The following is a 23768-nucleotide window of genomic DNA, read 5'->3' as shown; positions in this document are numbered from 1 at the left end:
GATAATAGAGTGAAGAAACACAGAGCTAGTGTTTGATGGTGCAGGTCACATTTTAGGTGTTTTATTATCTGTTGGATGGGTAACTAGCATTGTGAGAAACTACATGTATTTCTCACTCTCTTCTCACGGCAGTGTCTGTGCAAAGAACCAGTAATCCTGTACATTTTGGACCACATGGTTGCATGCTTCTACTACCTCACCCCAGCAGCTCACATGTTTCCCATTTGTCCCTTCAACACAGAATTTATGCTCTAATATAATGGCGATTTTCAAAGACTGTATAGTTTATGTTTGAATCAGATGAGACAGTCTAAGTGGGACAGTTTCTTCACTTGCTATGCGCACATATTTTTCCTTTTTCACTTTTTTACAGCTTTAATAAAATGTAATTTGTTACCTCACAGCGCGGGACTAATGACTTGAATGATGGAAACCGGGTGCTATTCTGTTTTTGTAAGACAACTTTCACCCATTGGATACAGGTTGCACACTTAGCCCATAATGAAATACATGCATCACTTGACATGAGAACTGAATTACAAATCTAAAATGATAAAGGTGATTTTCATTTATCAGTCCTAAACAGAAGTGCAGTGATCACCACACAATTGAATGAACATACCTGAGATGACATTACATTCAAGGGCTTGTGTGATTCTTAAAGGAAGGTGCCTACTCACACATGCGTAGTGTGCGGGATAAGCCACTGGGGTGTACATATTAGTCTGCACAGCTATTAATCACACAGCGATTTGATTCTACCAGATTTATATTATTAATGAACAAATGTATTCTGAAACAACACCTGGACACCTGCCCTTAAAATCTAACTTTTTGCCCTTTATCTCCATGAAAGCATCTGTAGAATTGGTCCTTCTACATCTGGAAAAGTCATCCTGTTTGGTTCACCAACAGATAGAAAATGTGTTCCACAGAAAGGATGAAACGTGCCTGAAGATTTATATTCCTTGTGTTCAGCAGGCATGGGACCACTTGGCATCTCACAATAAAAAAAGAAAAAAAACTTAGGGCTGATTTCACAGACATAGATGAAGCATAAACCATGTTTAGATTGTTCTGTAAAAATTACCATTATATTGATTTCAATCTTTGACTGGACTTAATTCACGCCTATAAAGTTAACCATGAAACAACATCTAAGTTTCTGAGGAACATCATGTAACATAGTTACACAGCTTCAATACTATTTGCTGTTGTCATAAATTTTACCATTAACCAGTTCCCCTGATGCATACTGTAGGTGCCTGAGAATTAATTCACCATCTACACAACCTCATGTTTGTCTAAAGCCTGGTAACATTTGTATGTCCACATAACTCATAGTGGGTTAGCTAGGCTCAGCTCTATGAAAGCCTTCTACAAAACAACAAAAAGGAAAAATCAGCATATTCCAAAAAGAGCAAAACATTAAATAAAGCAACTCCAAAAAGCACATACTGGAAAACAATCATTTTCACTCTCTTGTTCTGTAGCCAGACAGCTGTACTGTGGGTCCAAAAGTCAGATATTTATCCAGTGTTCTGACTGATGAAGGTTAAAAGTTATATTTCTTTAGCTATCAGTAGCCTTTAGTCAAGTGAGGAAGATTGTAATATGCCCACTTGAAGGATCCCTACCAGTGCCCTCCTTTCCACTAGCTTATTTTCCTAAACCTAAAGCTAACACTACACAGGCATAGCAAACCCAAGTTCAAGGAGGATGAACTGCTTTAATCTGAGAGTGCTCCACTGCTACTGTGGGAATCTCACAGCGAGCCTTGGGAGCACATGGTCAATCACACAGACCATTAGCTCCAACCCGCTCAGCATTAACCTGGTAAACAATGGTGCCTTAATGCATTTGGAGAGATGAGGGTGTGCTTGTTTAGTGTGTGAGAACATCCCTGCCATATGGCAGCCATTAGGTCCTTAATGAGCTTCTTCCTCTGGTAGCTATGCTAAGTATGTAGCACTCGCATTGCCCAGTCCGTCCTCCTGCCAGGCCAGCTCCCTTCAACCCGTGTCTTGGCATATGATTCCTACATCCACACAGTTAATGGCAGACGTGAGGGATGAAAACAGGAAGGGGAGGTACACAGAGCTTAAAGAAAGCAATATTAGCAAAAGACAAGTGAATGCTGCCATCTTCACGTATCTACAGGAAGACCTGGCAACACAAACTTTCACTTGAGTCCAATCTCTGTTAGACACAATGTTCAGCTTCAGCTTCCTGTCATTAATAAAAAATAACACTCAAAGTAGAACAGCTGTGGCTGACATTGCATGTGGAAAAAACAATATGTTATTGTACTTTTATCACAGCAGCTTTGGTTGAAACAATAAGCCACCTGGCCTTTTAAATCTTCCCGGAGGAAACGTTTCTACTTAAAACTTTGTCTGCCTTTTCAGTATGGCAGATAATCATCCTAACATGGCAAGAAAACATTTTCTCAAGCATTTCTTCGCTTGTGCTTTGTTGGCCATTGAGTTTTCTTATTCCAATACCTTAACAGCACACTCAAACGAGGGCTCTAGTGGTTCAGGAAATCTCGTATCCATTACTGGAGGTCTCATGTACTCTGCCAGAAGCTGGAGTGGCTTTTAACTCAGTTTTCAATAGCTGATCATTACCATAAATGACTGCCTTAAGTAATATCTTTAAATGTTTTTTTGCATATGTACAGTTCTGGGTGTCCAAATGTGTAGGGAGACTGATTACTGATTACTCAATGATTAAGTTCCTATTGCACCAGACCAGTCAATTTTAAAGGGATCTGTTCATCTATGAAGGCTTACATTGTTAAGATAGTTTTCAGTGAAGCTTTTCAGTAACCTCTAATAAACAGAACGAGAGAGCCACTAGCCAAAGCAAAGACCAACCTGTCAGAGGTAATCATGAGGTCTGCGCTGCAGTTCTTAAAGAAAACAAATAATATCAGGACATCCACACCTCAAAACCTTCAGCACCGCAGCGGCTATAGCGACTAAATTTTGGTAAAAGAACTCTTTTAAACGAGACCAAAACAAACAATAAGGCCTGTCATCATTACAACCATATGGTTCCCATCATATCTTAATTCAAAACACAGTCGTCGCTGCACACGAAACAATTCAAACCCTTTAATCTGTTAACTGGGCCTTCAGATTAGGGTCCGGTTTCCAGGATTAAAAAGTGTTAAGACCAAGAGAGTTTGGTGCATAAATGTCATTGCAAACGAGATTGTGTCCTCACCTCATTTGCGGACCATGATTTAGCATAACTGTCCTACAAATGTGTCCTTTTGTCTCACTGCAAGAGAAATACAGTGGACAATAGATGTTCAGTAGGCTTATGTTACTGAGGAGTCAACAAAAATGCTTATAATTGATCTGGAGCTCTGCAGTGGAACTAACTGCATGGAAAGACTCAGACAGGATAAGCTCTACACATGGTATGTTAGTTAACTTAAGGTGGAAGGATCATTCCAGACCTGTGAAAGACATCACTGTTCCCTAAAGTTGTGAGAGAAACCACGGGAGTTACTAAGACATCCTCTTTTACACCCTGCTTTTCATAACATAATTGGGCTTAACACCATAATTTTCACCCAAATGAATCCAGGTCTAGATTTATTTACTTTTTCCTTGGCTACGTTTTTTGTTTTAACCACTCCATGAAATTTTGACTTGACTGCATCTTTGAGCTTAATTACTTCCAGAAACATGAAAGAAAATATGATTTCTTTCCATTTTGAAAGAGAAATTCTTTCACAGGCTCTCTAGTTAAAATATAAAGGCAGCGGAGGACAGGGGATCAGACACTGGCTGAGGACATCAGATCTTTCAGAGTTTTCCCAAGATGCAAATAATTTTTAGCCACAAAAAGCAAAAGCACCTGTCTTAAATTACTTTTAAACTGGACACAATAGCGTACAAATAGCCAGTGCCATTCATCAAGTATTATACTAACATAATAATATGTTATAGCATAACAGAGTTGAGCATGGGGGAGAAAGGTTTTTTGCAACATCTCCACTGAGACCCCCAAGTGTGACACAAACAGAGCCCCCGTAACAAAGATGACAAAAACAACACTGTGTCGAGTGCATTTTCTTCACAGGACCAGGAACATGAACACAGACATAACACAAGGGGCCATGAGGAGGAATGCCCGGAGGATTTTAAATCTAGAGCTCTGCATCAGCATCTTTTTCCCCAGTGTTTTATTCACCTCCTTCTCCCTCCACCCGCTAACAAGCCTGTACCCTCACTCTCCATGTGGCCACCTTACCACATCTCAGTCTAGCATAAACTTCAATACAATCACATATAACTGCTGTTGTATTAAAACCATTACATGTCGACTTAAATTAAGGTAGCTTTCAAGGACATACATTCAATATTTGCTTTTGCAATATAATAAATGGTACTCTCTCCAACTCTATCACATCAGACAAATAAGCTTAATACACACATACACAAGCATATGTACAGAGGTGTACATGGACATACACAGTGACAGGTGTGTTTAATTTAATAGGGAAGGAAACCAATCCTGCCAAGACATGAGCTAAATTATTGAGGTGAGAACTGAGCCTATGGGAGACAGCCCAAGGTCCTGGGGATTAAACACTAGAGCTCATATGAAGAAAGACGATTCCCATGTGTGAAATTGTGATTTACATTGCAACAGTTACAACTGTAAAGCTTTCTGCAGACTTCCCCAGAGCGAATGCTCGGTGATAACACTGTCCACAGCACTTTTAATGGTAAAGACAATTTCTAAAACAATACATTCTGGTTTGACTGTGGTGGCGTGGCCATGTACATGCAGGTTCAAAAGAGAGAACGAAGAATAACAGAAGATTGTTAATGTAGTTGCTTCTAGTATGTAATACTGTGTCATCACAACCTGAATCACCCCTCTTTTTCTTGAATGTGAGAAATTCCTAATATGTGCTGATGCCGTTGGCTGTCTCATTACATAGCTAAAACTTCCAGTACAACAGGATCCAGGCACTGCCCATAATCACTGAGGCAGCGCTCTGAAAACAGCCAGGCTTCTTTAGTGAGGACCAGATGCTTTCTGTCCTCACACTGTTTTGTGCCTGAGCTCTCTTAATTTCATGCAGACCCATGCACCAATTTAACCAAAGCAAAGCCTAATCCAAGCCTTAATAGAGTGAGACAGAATGGCATTCACAAGCAGCGGTAAATGCAACTATTACAGAGAAGGCTCCAGTGTCTCAGCACATGCTTGGGCTGCATCCAGGCTGTTTATTACCTCCCAGTGTCAACACCATGGCCTTGGTGTCGGTGGCTGACATACATTTCCATGGACAGTGCCTTCTGTCTCAAATCAAAGATTGGAAGCAGGTGGCCGGTCGGCCCCCACAACACACAGTGGGCTCTACCACCACAGCTTGGCAGAAATACCAAAGAGAGAGGCGTTCAAGAGGCCAATCCACACTGAGTGCTGAAAAGAGGGGAGAGGGAGCAGAGCACAAATTCTCGCTTGAACTATTACCAGAGCCAAACTGTTCTTTACACTGCTCTCATTTCTCCCTCTACTGAAGTGTAGCTGAAGTGAATTGTGATGAAAAGGCCAGGCTAACATGTTGCCTCTGCAGCTACCCCTTTCATTCATCATCCTTGTGATTTATTTGAAGCACCAGAAGTGTTAATAGTGATAGTGAGTGATCATTTGCCACACATAGTGATCAAAAAAAGTATTTCTTTCCCACTAACAAACTCACTTCATCTCATCATCATCATTTACGCCTCAAAGAGAAGCATGTTTTTAAACCTGCAGTAGCTCATTTTTTGGCCACTTGGGGGCAGCAGAAACAAGCTGTCAACAAAACACTGATAGATTATCATTTTTTAAGTTGATATGGTGAACTTATTAGCAAACAGTTGTCTATTTACACATCTAGCAGTTACAGAGCAACATTATCATTCACTTGCAGTCTGTCCACCAAATGTAGGTCCAATATTCACTCTCTTTTTGCTGCTTTTGGTCTCAACCAAGTCTTGAGGGAAATATCTGGCTCTTTAGCTGCTAAATGTTCACCAGCCATTCGCTATCCTTTTCTGTGCGTACTGTACCATTCTGGGCAGGTTTTTAGAGCTTTTTTTTTTTTTTTTGCTGAAAACAGCTGCCTGCTGTGGCTGGAAACAAGGTTGATGAGATCAGTGAGAGTGAACCAAAACAGTAAGGTTGCTGGCCAGAAATCCAAAACAAGATGCTGAAAAGCTCAGTAGCTGAGGGGAATTGCAGAATCAAGTCAAAATTATCTGTGGGTTTGTCACTACAAGCAACCTCCTTCACATCCAAGTTGTCATGTGATCCATTGTTACAATTAAACGATCTATTATAGCTCTATAAAACACACCTGTACACCTAAACGCGCACATATGGAACTGAGTTTTGCTTGCCCACAGGGATAAACCAAAGAAAAATGCTCAAATACAATACAATAACAAGATACAATAAAGAAATTCTCTGAAAGGACTGATACAAGAGTGGCAGTATATAATATACAACTGGAAAGACAGGTTGATTAGCACATGGACCAACACCCAGAACATCAGGCAGGGCAGACAATAGACAGAAAGACGGACAGAGATGTCAAACACATGCACGCTACAATACTACAGGAATTACATGCAGTAGCATTAAGAGCACATGGGAAAGGAAAAGAATATGCTGGAAATAAATCTGATGAAGCCTTGTGAAACATCTTCATGACCAAACATCAAGTCCACTTGCCTTCAACTTACTACTCCAAGATAACTCTACAGAGGTCAACATTCCTGCCTCTCTCTACCATATCTGCTTTTTCTCCATCATACATGAATCACATACAGGACAGTAATAAGTCTGTCAATGTGGAATGTTAAAGCTCACAACGCAACTCTAATAATGAAGAGGATTCCCTGGTGAAACCATACCAGTGTGCACATACAGATATCCAGGTTTCCAGGTTGAGCTATAACAGTTGCAGCCTCTCTTACTAATTATGCTGGAATGTGCAATACACACCTACTATCCACTGTACACACACAGCAAGTTTCCTTGTCTTGCTGGTAAGTCTGTCCATCATGGGATAAATCAATGTTTTTGGGAATGGCTCGTTGCTCAATTTACTGGTTAAGTGATACTATACCATTTCAAACACATTTTGTATAATATTGGCATTGGCAAGTAAGAAGTCTTAACTTTTCATAATAAAGTGTCAATGTTATTAAGAGTTCATACATTTCTCACAATTGTTACTGGTTTAATAGTGCTGGTTTATTTCCGTATTCTATTTCAGGTACTTCTGCTTTCCAGTGAGTTTTAACTGTAAGCATTTGTCTCACAGCCATCTTCCCTAATATGGAAACAAAACAAGTCACACTTGTGGGTGCCTTCCTTTAAGGGATGTAGTCCGTGGTCCAAAACAGGATTCAATGGAGGATTATTGCTTCTGCAGTGAGCACAGGTTCAGTGAAGGAACCTGGCTGAACACAGGAGCTTGGCTGACTCTCCCCTTGTATAATGATTCTGGCAGAGGAGAGAGGATAAATCTGTCTCGAGAGATGGGAGAAGGAAAAACGTTTGACAAAAAGGGAAGAGCGAGATTAGCTCTCACTGAGGAGGATCGAAGCACAGGATGTGCAAGTGAGAAAGAGAAACCATGAGGCATTCTGAGTAGATCTAATGTCTCTATCTGGTCCCAATCTGTCACTCCGATGTGTGAAAAGCAAAGAGCCTGTGTCAAAACAAACGCATGGGAGAGCTACCTCTAACAAACAACGACGCGTTCCTGTGAAATGTCTAAGCAAGAGGAAGGACTCTTTAAAACCCCTGGCGGGCAAGGCCTTTCTCCTGGGAAAGTCAAGGAATCAAACGGGAAAGCCTCTGCAGTGTGTTTGTGTGTTTGCAAGCATGTCGGGGGTAGGAACCAAATATCCTCTGTTCACCATTCTGTCTCAGCGGGACTCTTCCAAAACACTAACAACCATCCTCCTGTTTGTGTGTTGACGTAGACCGCAGGGGTTTGGACAGTAGAAAGAACAGACGCTGACGAGACAATGCTCAGAGACTAGAGGGACAATCAGGTTTTGGTTACTGCTTTCTGTAAGTATTTAATGTGTTTAACCATTTAATGATGACAGCTCACAGGTTCAACTGTCATTTTTAGACTTCAGTTTTTGTACAGATTAAACAAACCATATATATACCTGTGTTTATTAGTGAGCTTCAGAGGTGCTGGTAGGTGGATTTTGTTACCGTTCGACAGAGGCAGGTTAGCTGTTTCCCCCTGTTTCAAGTCTTTATGCTAAGCTAAGCTAACCAGCTGCTAGCTGTAGCTTCATATTTACCAGACAAATATGAGAGTGGTATCGATCTTCTCGTCTAACTCTCCACCAGGACGCGAATAAGTGCATTTCCATATTCCCAAAATGTTGAACTATTCCTTCAAGTTGCTTGTCACAACTAATTTAATCTAACATATTGAAGAAATGTTGAAAAACTACTCCTAAAGTGAAACATCGTCATATGTGACAAAATTTGTCCAGGGCTTCTATCATATGAAACCAGAACTGCATATACCCTCATTAACATTACAGTTTTTATAGAGTGGAGGCTCAGCTGGGTTAGCCACAGCACTCCAGGCTCTAGCCTTCAAAGGAAACCATTCCTCCCAGAGAGCACTTCTTCTACCTTTAACTACCCAGAGACCCCCGCAGAGCAGCCCCGTCCAATCACAGCTACACTACAGGCTCCATTCAGCTTTTGTACAAAGTGAAAGCATAAGGTCTGAACTGGGCCTATTAAAGCAGCAACATGCTGTCCTCTGAAGATGTAAGTCAGTTCACTGACTCCCAAAGCTGCATTCAGCTCATTGCTGTCTGCTGTATATGAACGGGAAGGAAAGGAGCAGGTTTATAAACATAAGCAACTTTTTTTATCAGGTGGGGATGAAAACTCACCATATTGGCATCGCTGCCCTTTGAAACCCAGTGGACACTGACATATCTGGACTCCAGTCTCTGCACATTGGCCTCCATTGAAACATGTATTGGCACCACACACCCCTGCAGACAACAAATATCATATACCACAAGGCTGCTGATGTATCCATGTTTTTATGCATCATACGTATTGATGATGGAGATCTCCATCTAGTCTAATGTAATTAACATTTTTCAAGTTCAACACCCTGTGTGATACATATGTATGTAAAATGCTATTACTCACTATGAATACAGCCCATGTCGTCACCCTTCTGAGTCCAGCCAGGGCAGCACTTATAAACTGTGTGTGAATCCATGCTGTACACCTGCCTGTACACTGTGTAGTATGTTGTCCTGAGGAGGAGAAATTCTGTTATGGTCACATAAACAAAACATAATTTTCTAGAATTTACATTATGGGTTTGTACATATTAAAGATAGTATGGCCTGTAAAGAATACAGCATTTATTATTTCAATGCACTTTAACATGAAATATAGATCCGTTTTATTCAAATGTGTGTAAATATCAAGAACTCACATCATACAGCTGGAAATGATCTCAGAAAGTTGATTATATGTTCAGTGTTAGCAGTCATGCTCAGAATGAGACCAGTTTTGCGTATTCAGAGCTGCAAAGTTTCTTATTTAGATGAAGGTGAATCAGCTTCGTGACTTTATGATTATGATCTCAAAATCCGACTGAGCAGGCAAAGAGAAAGAGAGGCTCTCTTTCCAGCCCCAGTCATTCCAGTGGAGCTTATAAATGGTAAAGACATGGCAATGGCATTTGACCAGAAAAACTCAAGAGTTATGCAGTGGGTCAATGTGCAAAACACTCCACCACCACTCAGTCTTCTGCAGCTGTGCTTATGAATTAGATGTTTTCATGGAATAGTAATGATCAGTAATAAAGTGTGCGTGCATTGTGAAAGTATTTCTGCTCTCACCTTCTCTCGTAGCCCATACACCATCTGTGGCTGGTGCAGCCCTGTTTCCACACCTTAACCAGGCGGGTAAAAGCCTGGACACAAGGCTGACGGGCCCCCAACATGGACATCTCCTGGTCAGCACATACATTTGGCCTGTGGAAGGAAAACACACAAAACCGAAAAAAAGAGACAGATTGAGCCACAAATATTGTTTTAGACTTAAAATCTGCAATAAATTAAAAAAAACATTAATAGAAACTCAATATGCTGTTATAATGATTTTCCAGACCAGCATGTGACTACTTCATCTGTCATTGTTGTATATGTTGAGGTAGGTAGTTGACTGAGTTGAGAGGTAGGCTAGAGAGCTTCCGATGGTGGTCTAAGTCTGCTGCAGAGCTGATGTATGTATTCCAACAGACATGAACTTCCACATGTTCTACACATGTTCAGTTGCATCAGCTCATCATCACACACACGCACTGTCAAACAATTATACAGCTTCCTGTTTGGCGCGATATGTTTGATTAAGGTCCAGAAAAAAAACAGCCCATGGTTTGGACACTGCCTACAGCACGCAATAAACAACCAGTTAAATTCCACAGGAAATTAAAAAAAATTCTTCTCCAGAATTGTTTGCATGTTCATGTGGATGCATGCACTGATGTGTACATGTTCATTATGCAGCACAGAGACTTGTACTGTGCAGTACTCTGTCACAAGTAGCCTGCATCTGTCTGTGTTGTCAGTGCAGGTATTCTTAACTATCCAGAGGTGTCCCCCTCTTCTACAAACCATCTGGCTTCAATACAGAGCAGCCTGAAGTTAATTAGCTTCTCCGGTAATTAAAACGATTCCTTCAATCATGTCCAGCACAATCTATTTAAATACAGAAACCTCTGGTAGAGTATACACAAAAAAAAATCACATTCCACTGGAAGCTTTTATGCAGAAGCATGTTACATCGGTGCTATAAAACAGACATCCATAGGGGACCTGAAAGAGCGACTCCTAGTGGGCATTGAACACAGTAAACTATGAAGTAACAGAATTACAAACAAAAGTAAAAGTTAAATTACCCTACTTGTAAAACTATGTAAATAGCTGTCTTTTTTTTATGTGGTCTATGGCACGTTGCATCAGTTTAATTTTAAAACATGTAAACGCGAAACTTTCTCATTCACCTGATATTTCAATAAAAAAGAGCACATTAAAAACAGTGGAAACGATGGAAATTACAACACGTCACTTACATGCCAAGTTGCAGCTCCAAAGATGATGCGATGTGCATGGTGCTGAATAATATCACACACAAAATATCTAGGAACATAATTTCAGCCGGTTACAGACACGGAGAGAAGTATTCAATCGGCGCAGCCTCTGTGTCCATCAAATGAAGAGCATCGTGACATTTATGTAAGTCCGCTTTAAGACATGACTCAAAAGTTGATATTTGTCTTGCATTGATATTTCCCGAGATCCAGACGTGATTTCCCGTTTAGTGGTTAAGCAGAGGGACGACTTGTCTCATGTCAATCGCAGCCTTTGAATGGCTCCTAGTAAACGCACCACCCACAGCCACTGAAGGGGGCCACCTCCCAAAACCCCCCGCGACATTGACCTGTGCATTCATTATTATTAACACACCCAGACATGCTTTTATATTATCTCTTAAATACATCATCTGATCAACAAAAAAGGTTCAGTTGTATTAAAAGAAATTCAGGTCAAAGGTTTCTGTCGTATTGGGAAATTGGATGATAGATCTGGGGACAGGATCGGACAGGATTTTTTTTCATATATGTTTTATTGCATATACTTATAAATCAATAAATATTCAACATGCATAATTTATTTATTGACATGTTGTATTATACAGGGTATAATTACATTAATTATTAGATTAGATTATGATTACATCTTTATTGATCCCACTCGGGGGAAATTGTCACAGAAGCAAAAGAAAATACAAAAAACAGATGCATAGTATAAATAAGTAACAATTAAAAATGCTAGAATACTAGCCTTTATACATTTTGATCTACAATATGATGCATGAAAAATAAAAATATACACAATGCATGAATATAATTAAGAGTAGGCCTACTGTTAAGAACCTTATAATGTTGAAATAAATTGAATATATTAGCTTATTGGTCATCCCTGTTGTTTGCGCATCGACCCAAAAAATAAATCAACATGGACCAAATGAAACATCAACATCTCGTATTTCTGTTTTTAATTTCAGCGCTTGGTGCAAGTGACGTAACTTCCTGCTGAGCTTTGGTACTTCCTGGTTGGAGTACAGACTGAGGAAGAAGAGAGGAGGTCCCTCTCTCATATCAACACAAGGACATGCCTGACAGCTACATCATCTGTAACACCTACACTTAACTGTACGGTTCGGAGTATATTTAGAAGTTTGAATTTCTTTTAGGATTTGATAAATATTTTCTTCTTTGGAGAGGTAGCTATCCTTAGCAACAAACCAAACGGTAAGAAACCGAAACTAACGCGCTAGCTTGAAATGGCGCTAATGTGTTGTTTAGCTGTCTAACCAAAACTAACGTTAGCTTCAGGGTTTTGTTAGATATCCTATCAGTGGCTTAAACCATCGAGCTAGACAGTAACAGTGTAGTAATTACTGCAAATATTGGTGAGTGGTAGTTTAAAGAAGTAATATAATAACTACTGTATTAGCTTCACTAGTATTAGCCAAGTATATATCATCGTTGATATTAGCATTATGTTAGCATTCATGTTAAAGAAAATATATGTCCTGTAATGCGAGCAGCAACTCTTGCAGCTCTCATTTGCTGCCAAACTAGGTGACGTAGCCTCCCTTTCTGTCCGTTTGCAAAGTCAGAAGACAAAGTTATCATCATATGATAGTGTCACGCGCAATTTTCCATCTCTAACTCCCTACTACAGCTTATCAACTGCACAAAGTTTTTTAAGGAGATCCTTAAGATTATTGTTTTATGACGTGTAGTAGTTGCAGTTTAATAAGATGTGCCAGTATGTATGCAGCATTACAGGTTCAACAGGACTGAAAATGAAACCAGTGAAATCAGGACACACAGATCTCTCATGCTAATATGTTGTCTGCCCTTTGTGACCTTTTTGTGGCTAACAATTAGCTCTGTGTTGCTGAACACATCATTCCACACAGCCAAATGAACGGAGCAGCATTCCCTTCCCCCACGGCAGAGATGGCCGAGATGAACCGTATCCAGTATGAGCTGGAGTACACCGAAGGGATCAGCCAAAGGATGCGCATCCCTGAGATGCTCAAAGTGGCTCCTCATTCCCACGAGGACCCTAATATTGGATTTCAGGAGGTCCCCCACAGTGTCATAATGCAAGTCCCAGAGAGAATTGTGGTTTCAGGTTAGTATGCTGTTAAGCATTCTGTCAATGGAGGGCTGTGTTTTCTGTGCAGTTACAAGTCTTTTATTTCACAAACTCTGCTGACAGTAATCTAGCTATTCTTGCTGACTTTGTTACGGCTATTGACAGAAACTACATATCCCTCCATCAGTGGCTCAGGACTTTGTCCATCCATTGGAGGCTCATTTTCTGATCAGCACAGAAACAGAGTGCCATGCCCACCGGAGGGAAAAACAATCAGTGCCACAATATGCAACCAAGGGCTGAAATGCTAACAAAATGCCTGTAGCTAGCTAAAAACATTAGATTTCAGCATGCTGAAGGATTAGCACCCTATGTCCACCAGAAAGGAAAATGTGTTGGAAAAAATATTGTCGGCCTGTCTCAGTGTCCCTTTTGCTTTTCTTGGAGAAATGTTCCCTTTGAATGGCCAGAAGTGAAACTAAAAAACTAGGCCTTGCATACCTTAGTTAGCTTCAACCTCTACAGTTTGTCTGTATATACTGACATACCGAGAGTCAGGTTTTCCCATTCTTCCTGCTGATGCCTCATGCCTGTATCCGTTTTGTCTTCTTAAAGGCTCAGTTTTTTGATTTGGCAGCCTATAAAAACTTAGGCTAGTGCATCCCACCACACAGCAGCTTTTAGGCATTTTTCTGTTGTTTGCTAACAGACAGAAGTGGCAAGGATGCACCTTCACGCAATACAAAGTCAATGGCGAGCAATGAATTGTTTTCCCCTCCAGGTGTGGGCGGGACTTAATTGCGCTCTGTCTCTATTAGTATCATGTCAATTATATAACACTGAAAATGAAACAAAAAATCTACAGGCACACTAGCATGTTGGTTCACTATGTTAAGATAGAAGTCATTATTCAACTTTAGCATACAAATCACAGTGAAGTAGAAAATGCCTCAGTCTCTCGTTCATCAACTCTATTTCACACCTTTCTTACTCAGGAGACAGTAATGACCCCCAGTTCCCCAGACCCAGAGACCTGGACCTAATCCAGTCAACTCCACTAGAAGCCTTATCACTGAAGACTCCCCCTAGAGTCCTCACCCTCAATGAGCGGCCCCTGGACTTCCTGGAAGAGGAGCAGCGGGCGGCTCCAGACAGCGAGGAGGTGGTAAGCGATAAACCCCTAAATTGTATATTACTAAGGACACTGCATAAAATCCACTCATTGACTTAAACAATTTCCTTACAGTAAACCATAACCTGAATAAATCAGTTGTCATTATTTTTTGTAGTTGCGGCCCCAAGGACGTTTGCGGCGAGAGCGCTCAGCCAGTGAGAATGCAGCTGCACGTCATAACAGTCAGCTGGTGCACAATGATTCTGCGTGAGTATTGGCCTGGATATGCCATCGTTAGCTTGGTACCAGCTCCATCATATCTCCTGTATGCATGCACTTGCATGTTGCATCTTTCTTTTGGTTCTGTGTTTTCTTCTGTCCCTTTGTCTTTGTGACATAGCTGGTTGTCTGTGGTCACTGGTGTTGTAAGCTGTTCTGTTGCGAGAACGTTTGCTGCTGTCAGTGTTAATGCAGAATTCAGCTGTTTTTGTCACTTACAATAAACCATTAACACAATGATGACGCACTAATCAGTTTTGATTTAATAATTTTAATGATAATTTTAATGATTTCAGGACTACTGAAAAAGGATGAGAACTATTGCTATTTAGTGTGTAAACCACACTCCAAAAACAAACAAAACACAATGAAAAACCATTAAAGGTAAAATAGTTTTTTACATAGAAAATTATAAATGTCAGATTGGGACTGATATATGATAAAATTATAATTTATATAATGTCCTGATCACTTTCCTCAACACAACTGATGAGGTCACCAGCTCTTGTGAGGTTTGAACAGTGAAATAGACTCGTCTGTCGTGAGTAATCTAATCTAAGTTCACATCTCCTTTTCCGTTTCTGTTTTTTGTTGGGTGTAATATATGTTAGTAGAGCAGTGTTAGTTGTTAAACCTGTAGTTATTATTGCAACTTTACTTTTACTTACTTTCACTCGGTTGCAATTTTTACAAAGTCCGTAAAGTTGAGGACAGTTTCTTTTCCTTATTTCTCTCCCTCTCCTTCATCCTTCCTTTCTTTCCTCTTTTGTCTTTTTCTTCCCTTTTCCTCTGAATTTGCTGCTCTTAATGGTGGGCACTGAGCAGTGCGACCCCGTCCCCCCCGGCCACTGTCCACCCTTGCCCCCCTCTCACCGTGACTGAAGAAGAACACAACCTGTACAGCACTAGCGGTGTTCTATCTTTCATCCAGACCACTACACGTCGGGCTTACCAGCAAGTCCTGGAGGTCTTGGATGAGAACCCTCGCAGGTGACCTCCCAATCGTCTGGTCGTTTTTTGCTTTATAAAAGAATTGGCTTACTAGATATTTGTCAGAGAGGGCAATACAGACTGCATCAGCTGTCTTTGCTTCTTCAAAGTCTAATTAAATCTACTTTGATTTCTTCTCTTCAGCACCCTGTTTTTGGGGGAATGGGCTGGTGTTTCTGAAATGTTGTTTGGCCCTTAGTTATGTTGGAAGGCTGGGAGTGTTTGTGTGGTAGGCTCAAGCATTACATGACCATTCTAATGGTAGTATTTGTAAAATTCAGTAACAACATTAATACAGCATGTATTAATCAAAATGTAAAATGTAGCCATTTTGCCTTTTGTACCTTTCTTTCCAATCTACGACTGTTTGGTTCAGGCCATTACTGCTGGACTTATGTCAGTCTGTAAGAGCTATTGAAGGAGTAGATGACTGTGCTGTCCCACTTGTTTAAGTTGTTCCAGGGCTTGTCAACCATTTTAAATCTATTGATTTCAATTTGGTAGAAAGTTAATTTTAGTAAATTTGTTTGTTGGATCAGGGAAAACTGTAAACAAACTGACAGTGTGCAGAGCATATGACTCCATTTTAAAGGTGAAGAACTTTAAAATACTCATACACATTTCAGCTTACATCTTCCTCAGGGTTTTGCAACTGTTTTGTTTATCCTTCCTGAGGAAGGCATACAGTGAAAGCAGAAAGGCCTCCCCTGGTAGGGGAAAGGTTTCTGAAAACCAAAGCTTTAGCATTTTCTGTTTTAGAAGGATAAAGACATTTTAAAAAATCTAGTTTAATCTAGTTTTTGTATTGAATAAATAGGAAAGATATTGTAAAAGGCCTAGAAAGATTAGCCTGTTTGTTTCCAGGACAACACAAATGTGTAGTTATGTGAAAGGGCATGAAAGGTGTGCACACGTATGCAACACTGAACCATGTGTATGTTGCTCTATCTCTCTTATTTTTCCCTTCTCCCAACCCTGTCTTTCCCCACCTCTATAGCAAACCATCATTGCGAGGGGGGTCGGCTTCAAGCTCCAACCCCCTGCATGAATCCAGGTAACTTCACCTGGCTCTCTTCATTCTGATCCTTTGTCCTTTTCCTCATCCTTTCCTACCTCCCATTCTCATCTCGGGTCAAGAAATAAGATTAGGTCCTGATAGAAAAAACATCTATTTATATTATGCTGCTATTGTTAACTTATATATATCTAAAAGGTGCTAAATTATATACTCTGCTGTGGTTGTGTCACGTAATTCTCAAATTCTCTTTTCCAGGCTTGCTTTATCAACATATGAGGCCACACTGGATGGGGGCCCTGATGACATGACCGTGGTTGATGCAACAACACTTCGACGTCAGGTAAGTTCTTAATTAATACACCATCTCCATCTTGTGGCAAAATAACTTATCGTGCAACCCCTGTGACTGGCTGACATTTTTTGAATTATGCATCTATAGCTCATCAAGTTGAACCGGAGACTCCAACATTTGGAAGAGGAGAACAAGGAGCGAGCAAAGCGAGAGATGATCCTGTACTCGGTCACTGTAGCTTTCTGGCTCGTCAACACCTGGGTGTGGTTGCGACGTTAGAGCCGGCCTGCATTTCTGCCATCACCATGACTTACTATCCCTTATTCTATGTGTCAAATGTTAGCTATGCGCTGCACTCAGTCCCTGTGTGAGGAAGACCTTGATGTGCACAAGGCCTGTTTCCCACAGGCCTGATATTTTGATTTTGTTTATTTAATACATGTACAGTTTTATTTTTTTACTCTTACTTCATCCTGTCTCATGTTTTCTCACGTTTTGTTTTTATTACAAATCTTCTTGCTCGATGCTAAGCATGACTTCTTGTAAATATTTGTTCATGGCACTCAGAGCTTTGGAAAGAACTCCATCCAGAGATACAGTATAGCATAGTTTACCAAAATAGCAAAATGGAGCTGCAATGTGTGTAACATTTTGAATATTTATTGCGGACTGAGTAATATGTGACTTGAACTGGGAAACAATTATGTAAATTTAGTAAAACCATACATATGACCTGTTGTCCTGTATTTTTATTGATGCATCAAATGAAATGCACACATCACTATAATTTTGCTGTTACATGAAGAAGGAACATATCTCTCACATTTGCCCGACGGCGTATGAAAATGTAACCTTTTTTTTTTCAGTTTTTATTTGCATTGGATTTAATTTTGTAATCACAATTTCTGCCTAACGCTGATGTTTCATTTTTCAGTGTAGCTAGTGTACAATTGATTAAAAATAATAATCTAGTCATTAACATCTCTTATCCTAATTTGAAGGTACACAGCTATTATTGCCACTAAAGGGAAACATTATAAAACAAAATTGACCAGATCAATTAAGATTTATTCTGTTTGCACACGTTACAATTAACAACCATAGAAACAACATGGCTTTGAAATTCTTTAACACAAATATGCTAGACAATTAATTATCTTTCACTATTTCTAACAGCAAATGTTGATTTTTTTTTATTTTATTTAATTAAAGCTGTACCCTGATTGGGATTTTCGTAATCTCTCACTGGCTGGTCTATTGCCTGTCAGCATTAAGACACATTTAATTTGAAGCTGCATCCTGTGAGACTGTATGGATGTCATCACTTTAATCTGACAGAAATGCTCTAAACCTTGAAAGTATCATTCCAGCTCCTCAATCAGGCAGTGTGGTGGAGAGGAGGTTTGGTTTGTTTTGGACTTTCTCACTGACTCAACAATGAGTGGCTCGAGGGCATCCCCATTCTCTGGATACACCAGTGATGAAGACGTGTTAGAGACTCCAGTTGATTTGTTGCAGCCACTGATTAAGAACAGGGAGTTTTTATCTGGACCAAAGTTGAGGATGCCGTCACTCTGATTCCCAGTTGGTTCATCTTCATCATCACTTCCTGATATGACCTCTATTTTTGGTTTTAACACCTGCTGAGGAGAGAACATAGCTGTGTAGTCTTCTGTGTCCACATCCTCCAGATCGGGCAGGTCATCAATATACAGTGAGCGATGTAGTGGAAGGGGAATGGTTTCCAGCTGCTCCTCATCCTCCAGCTCTGTAACCAGTGGTCCAGGACCATGTGCTGGTACAACTTTGTCTGTTTCAGGTGGAGTTAGCCTGACCAGAGAAGGCTGTTTCTTTTCAAACTGCTCATTCATGTTCGCCGGCTCTCTCTCCGCTTCATTTCTCATGAGCTGAATTCCACGTGTCTGTTTTTTTTGTTTGCTATCTTCTACTTTTTCTGCCTCGAACATCTTTCCTGCAATGCGTTCTTGCTCTAGTGCTGAGTGCTCTGGATTCACCCCTTCTTTCTCTTCTCTCACAGGCTGATTTATCTGTGATTTGTCCTGGTCATCTTTCTCTAACTGCTCTCTCTGTGACCCTTGACCTGGCTGCTCTGTATCTGGATGCTCACTGTTTGGCTGGTGTCCCTGTGTTGATTGACGTTGCAAGAACTCGTCATGGGCATCCAGGCTGTCCTGCACAAAGGCTTGGATCATTTGTCCTTGTGATGAAGTCAAAATCTGGGTGTCGTTTTCCTCACATGAGGTCTCCAGAGTGGTGGAAGCCTCAGTCGCCCCTGAAATTAAACAGATTATGCTCTTTAAATTTGCAAATCCACATTTACTCTGTGTGTGTGCACTAGGGTAGTAAAAGCTGAAAACTGTTCACCTTTTTCCTGTAGCTCTCGAAGGCGCTGTCTCTCCTGGGCTTTCTTTCGAATCTCTGCCATGCTGTCCAAGCTGTCCTGAATTTTCCTCCTCTCTCGTGTTTCCCATTGCTGCCTCTCTTTGCGCTCTGCTTCCACCCCTCCCACTGCCCATGCCTCTGCACATGCCCTGTCTTTGGGGAACACAGGGCGATCATCGAGGAAGGTGAGCTGCTTGAGGCGCACAATCATGGTCTTCCTGTAGTTTGGGATTTTTTTCACCACCTCATTTGCCATTAGATTTAGTACTCGCAGTTCTGGCATGGACTCAAGCACAAGGAGGATCTCAGGGTCATGCAACAGATTGTAAGACATGTCCAGCACACTGATTGCCGGACACTGACTCAGATGCTCTATGTCCCCCACAGTCTCCAGCTTATTATGGGAAATCTGCAGAGTGCTCAGGTCAGGGAGGCAGGAGATGTTCTCTATGATGTGTATGTAGTTGTTAGAGACATTCAGGGTGCAGAGCTTTTTCAGAGGTTCAAAGTTTTCCAGCTTGTATATGAGGTTCTGTTGAAGGAACAGGCAGCGCAGATCAGTCTGGGCATCCAGGTTCTCAATGCGCTGAAGCCCATTGCTTTCCAGCCAGAGACACTTCAGTCCAGTGTACTCCTCTAAGTTCTCAATGGTGGAGAAACCTTTGAAATGCAGATACAATGTGTCATTCAGGCAAGGTGTCGAGTAAAGTTTGTTCTGCTTACAGTGGTCTTTCAGGAATTTCTTGGTTATTCTTGGCCCTGAAAGTTTTTCCCCTTTCTCTTGAAGTGGGCTTTGCAGTTTTGAGTTGTTATTTTCCTTGTCTTCTTGAGCTCCATTCTTTATCAAGGCATCCACTCCATCTTTGATAGAGGAAGTTAATTCGGCATCTCCGCTTTCCATTTGTGTCGCTGTCACCACTTTATCTCCCACCGTTTCCTGGACTTCAGCAGTGGACATCGCCAAAATACATCAAATGAACAAGCAGGAGAATAAAAATAGTCTATACTTGTTTTGTATATGTATTCTAACGATTTGTGAGATGTGTAGTCCAGTAAATTCCACTCAGCAGTCCCCTGTTAGCTAGCGTTAGTTAACGTTTATGTTTGTTTCCATGGTAACGCTTGGCCATTACGTTAGGACCTGTCTGGCTGGCCGGATATTGTTTCTTGTTCCGTGTCGGACAGTTATAGCCGTTGCACTCCGCTGTCAGTGATCGACATGGCGTCCGGGTACATACTAAATCGTGGTGTGCTAACATTAGGAATTCATTGTCAGCGTGTTGGCCGTAATATTTCATTATCACAGGTTAGAGAGAAAAAGCGATGGATGAAGGCATACACATACCTCATGGCAAAGAAGTTAAAGCTTGAAGGACCTCCACCACCGAAGCCACGGTGAGGCTAACGTTAGCTAGCACAAGAGTTCACTAGAGAGCATCTCAAGGCCATTAATATATTTGATATATAAGTCAGTGTGTTTATTCATCTCAGCCGATTGAGTAGGCTTGACATAGAAAATAATGTAGTTACACGTGTGTTGCCACAGTTTCTGCAGTTTTTTTTAAGTGAAACCAGGGGCGGAGCTAGAAATCATGGTTCTTTTGCACAGGTGGAGGAAAGTCCGCTTCTCATTTTTATAATTTTAGTTTTAAGAGTTTTGTATTGATGGTAACATTTTGTAGAAATCCTCAAAGTCTCCTGTGTCCTGTTGTTACTAAAAGTATTAAAATTCTAGTACACACACACACACACACACACACACACATATATATATATATATATATATATATATATATTTTGTGCTTAACCACAGCACCAGTCAGAAGTAATAACTATTTATTGTTTGACTTTATTTTAAGTTCTCAACAGCCTCACTGGGACTACCATGCTGAGGTTCAGGCTTTCAGCAGCCGCCTCTATGAGAGCTTCTCCCTGGAGCTACTGAAAACAGCCTTCGTCAATCCCTGTTACCTGCAGGCGGAGCAAGAGAGGAGACAGGGGTTAGGCGTGGACTCTGAGACCACCGCTCTTGTTCTGAAAGACAATATTCAGCTGAGTAAACAGGGAGCGGGTTTCACCAAAAGCTTCCTAACCGACTGGTGCAGGGCCAGCTTCCCGAGCCTGCCGAGTGAGGGGGTGGAGAGTATCGTAGAGCACCTCACCAGTTCAGCACTTGTGGCCTATGTAGCAAGAAATCTCAGCATTGAAGACCTAACCATGTGTGCAGACTGCCCTGTTCCTGATGATGTGCTTCATTCTACATTCATGGCAGTGATTGGAGCTCTACAGGAAAGCAGTGGAGCAGAGCGAACTGGATTTTTCCTCAGGGTATGTGGCTTGTTGAGTATCATGGGTACTATATTTTTTTCAAAGAAACTATAATTTTTCCACCTTAAGACTCTTCTGTTGGCTCTGTTGTTTCTACAAAAGTATGACATATTTATTTTTCATCTCCCCTACCTCCACCTTCTCCCCTCTCTGTAGGATTTCCTGGTCACTCAGCTGATAGGGAAGGAACTGTTTGATATGTGGACAGTTGTCAACCCCATGGGACTACTGGTGGAGGAGCTTACTAAGAGGAATGTTCCTCTGCCAGAGCCTCGCCTCATCAGGTCTGCTGGAGCCAGTACCGTCCTGCCACTATACTTTGTCGGCTTGTACAGGTATGTGTGGATGCTTTTGCCCAAAGCACAGCAAATGATGAGCTGACCTGTCCTAAAAATCAAGTTATATCTCAAGTTACACCTTTGAGGTTTTAGTGAGATGCAGATAATTCATAATAGACTTGATCTGCCTGTTTGACTTATTTTGTGTATTTGTTTACCTGTGTGTCGATTCAGTGACAAGAAACTTCTGGCTCAAGGTCCAGGAGAGACTCTTGTAGCAGCCGAGGAAGAGGCAGCTCGTGTGGCCCTGCGGAAACTCTACGGCTACACTGAGAACTGCAGACCCTTTGACTTCTCTCCACCACAGCAGCATCAGCAGCCATTAATTCAATCACTTAGCAGCAATTAATAAAGTAACATCTCTTCTACTGGAGACTACAAACTTGTTACGGATTATAGGGAGAAAGTAAAGGCAAAAAATCTACCGTTTATTAAATGGTCATTGTCAGAATTGTTTCTGTTAGGTATTTAAATGCCAGTTCCCCCAGACAAAGGAGAGCAAAATAAGCCTTATTGTCCAAATACAGTGTGTCTATGGCGTAAGATCCAGGGTTCCACTGTATCAGACAGGAATCCAAACTAAGTGTTTTTGAATACATTTGATGACATATTCAGAGTAGCCCACTATTTCCATAGCTTACTTTGGCTAATGACCTATAGGTTTAGCAGTCCATGGCACAAAATAATTCTGATTTCTGGTTGTCCTTGTAAATAATACAATTGCCATTTGGTTTACTTGGTATTCTGTTATAATATGTTGATCATCAATAATAAAAAGTAATAAGTATGTACATCATAACTTTGTTCATTCACATGTTTTTGGATCATGACTATCCCTGCTATATTATTGAGTATGCTCTTATGAGAGATGGATGTGTGGATATAAACTTGATATTTAGATTTTTTTCCTAATATTTAAAGTTTAGTCCCTGGAAGTGATTCATGTTTTCCACCTGCTTAGGCCATGAAGAAATACACTCACCCTTCTGCAGCTATTAAAGTGTAGATCACAAAGAAAGTCTGTCTATCGGATTTGTCTTTGAACTGGAACTAGTTCTAGAGGACTAATTTGAAGAGCTCTCATTTTTTGAGGCAAGAGGGAAACTTTGTACGATGTCATAATGATCTTTCTTAACCAATCCAATGTCTTTTTGCATACATGGTTTCATCTGCATTACATCAGAATCAGAAATACTTTATTGATCCCTGGGGCGAAATTGTACAATGTTTTGTTTACATGTTTTGTTTTGTCCTATTCTGACATTTAAATGCCGCATTTCATCAAAAACGTAACACCGCACATCCTTTGAACTGTCCCCCATAATGTTGTAGTGACAATGCTAATCCTCATAGCGGCGCTGATGTGTTGAAGAAAGACAAGTAGCGGTCTGTGCACTGTCATGAGTACGACCAAAGAGATCTCATTTAAGAGACAAGATAGTTCATGTCCTTTCGAACCTTCGGAATCCGCTGTCTCACGCAGAAATTCCTTACAAGTCACCGCGTGCGCTCTTCATTTACAGTAATGTTTTTAATTTAACACCATGATCTAATAACTACAGATAAACTATAATAATGATAACTATGACTATGATAAAATTAATCAAATGTCATCGACACCGGTCACAACTACGTACTACGTAGTACATACACGACATCTGAGAAACATAATTGTACACCACTGCGTAGTAATAACAGTGCCTTAGATATAGTTGGCTTAATGAATCTGACTCAAAGA

General features: G+C 40.8%; 4 protein-coding genes across 6 annotated transcripts in view; 2 read left to right on the top strand and 2 right to left on the bottom strand.

Annotated features, from left to right (window-relative positions):
• Positions 1-11244, bottom strand: part of egfem1 (EGF-like and EMI domain containing 1) — a 52627-nt gene extending 41383 nt beyond the window's left edge. Inside the window, exons 1-4 of the mRNA XM_070905725.1 lie at positions 11168-11244; positions 9933-10067; positions 9229-9338; positions 8961-9065 (exon numbers count right to left, since the gene is read on the bottom strand). Coding sequence (XP_070761826.1) covers positions 8961-9065; positions 9229-9338; positions 9933-10067; positions 11168-11244 — 427 coding nt within the window. The remainder of the gene's footprint in view (positions 1-8960; positions 9066-9228; positions 9339-9932; positions 10068-11167) is intronic.
• Positions 11245-12233: 989 nt separating this feature from the next.
• On the top strand, positions 12234-17693 carry mffa (mitochondrial fission factor a). 3 transcript variants are annotated; one of them, XM_070905738.1, is made up of 8 exons: positions 12234-12409; positions 13087-13304; positions 14264-14430; positions 14558-14649; positions 15487-15651; positions 16649-16705; positions 16925-17009; positions 17109-17693. In XM_070905738.1, exons 2-8 carry the CDS (start codon positions 13091-13093, stop codon positions 17238-17240), a joined length of 912 nt encoding a protein of 303 aa, XP_070761839.1. In that variant the 5' UTR covers positions 12234-12409; positions 13087-13090; the 3' UTR covers positions 17241-17693. The 3 variants fall into 3 exon arrangements, with proteins under 3 accessions (XP_070761839.1, XP_070761841.1, XP_070761840.1); XM_070905740.1 differs by lacking the exons at positions 15487-15651; positions 16649-16705; XM_070905739.1 differs by lacking the exons at positions 15487-15651; positions 16649-16705 and having other exon boundaries at positions 14264-14433.
• A 629-nt stretch (positions 17694-18322) lies between these two features.
• On the bottom strand, positions 18323-20322 carry dnaaf1 (dynein axonemal assembly factor 1). Its single transcript, XM_070906565.1, has 2 exons — positions 19347-20322; positions 18323-19254 (listed from the first exon to the last, which is right to left on the bottom strand). Exons 1-2 carry the CDS (start codon positions 20320-20322, stop codon positions 18323-18325), a joined length of 1908 nt encoding a protein of 635 aa, XP_070762666.1.
• Positions 20323-20583: 261 nt separating this feature from the next.
• Positions 20584-22810, top strand: mrpl44 (mitochondrial ribosomal protein L44). Its single transcript, XM_070906358.1, has 4 exons — positions 20584-20759; positions 21224-21692; positions 21849-22027; positions 22205-22810. Exons 1-4 carry the CDS (start codon positions 20584-20586, stop codon positions 22377-22379), a joined length of 999 nt encoding a protein of 332 aa, XP_070762459.1. The 3' UTR covers positions 22380-22810.
• Positions 22811-23768: the final 958 nt, after the last annotated feature.

This window comes from Enoplosus armatus, chromosome 5, assembly GCF_043641665.1.
Source record: "Enoplosus armatus isolate fEnoArm2 chromosome 5, fEnoArm2.hap1, whole genome shotgun sequence".
Classification (NCBI taxonomy): domain Eukaryota; kingdom Metazoa; phylum Chordata; class Actinopteri; order Centrarchiformes; family Enoplosidae; genus Enoplosus; species Enoplosus armatus.
The sequence above is the reverse complement of the archived record's forward strand: the minus strand, read 5'-3'. Positions and strand labels throughout refer to the sequence as shown.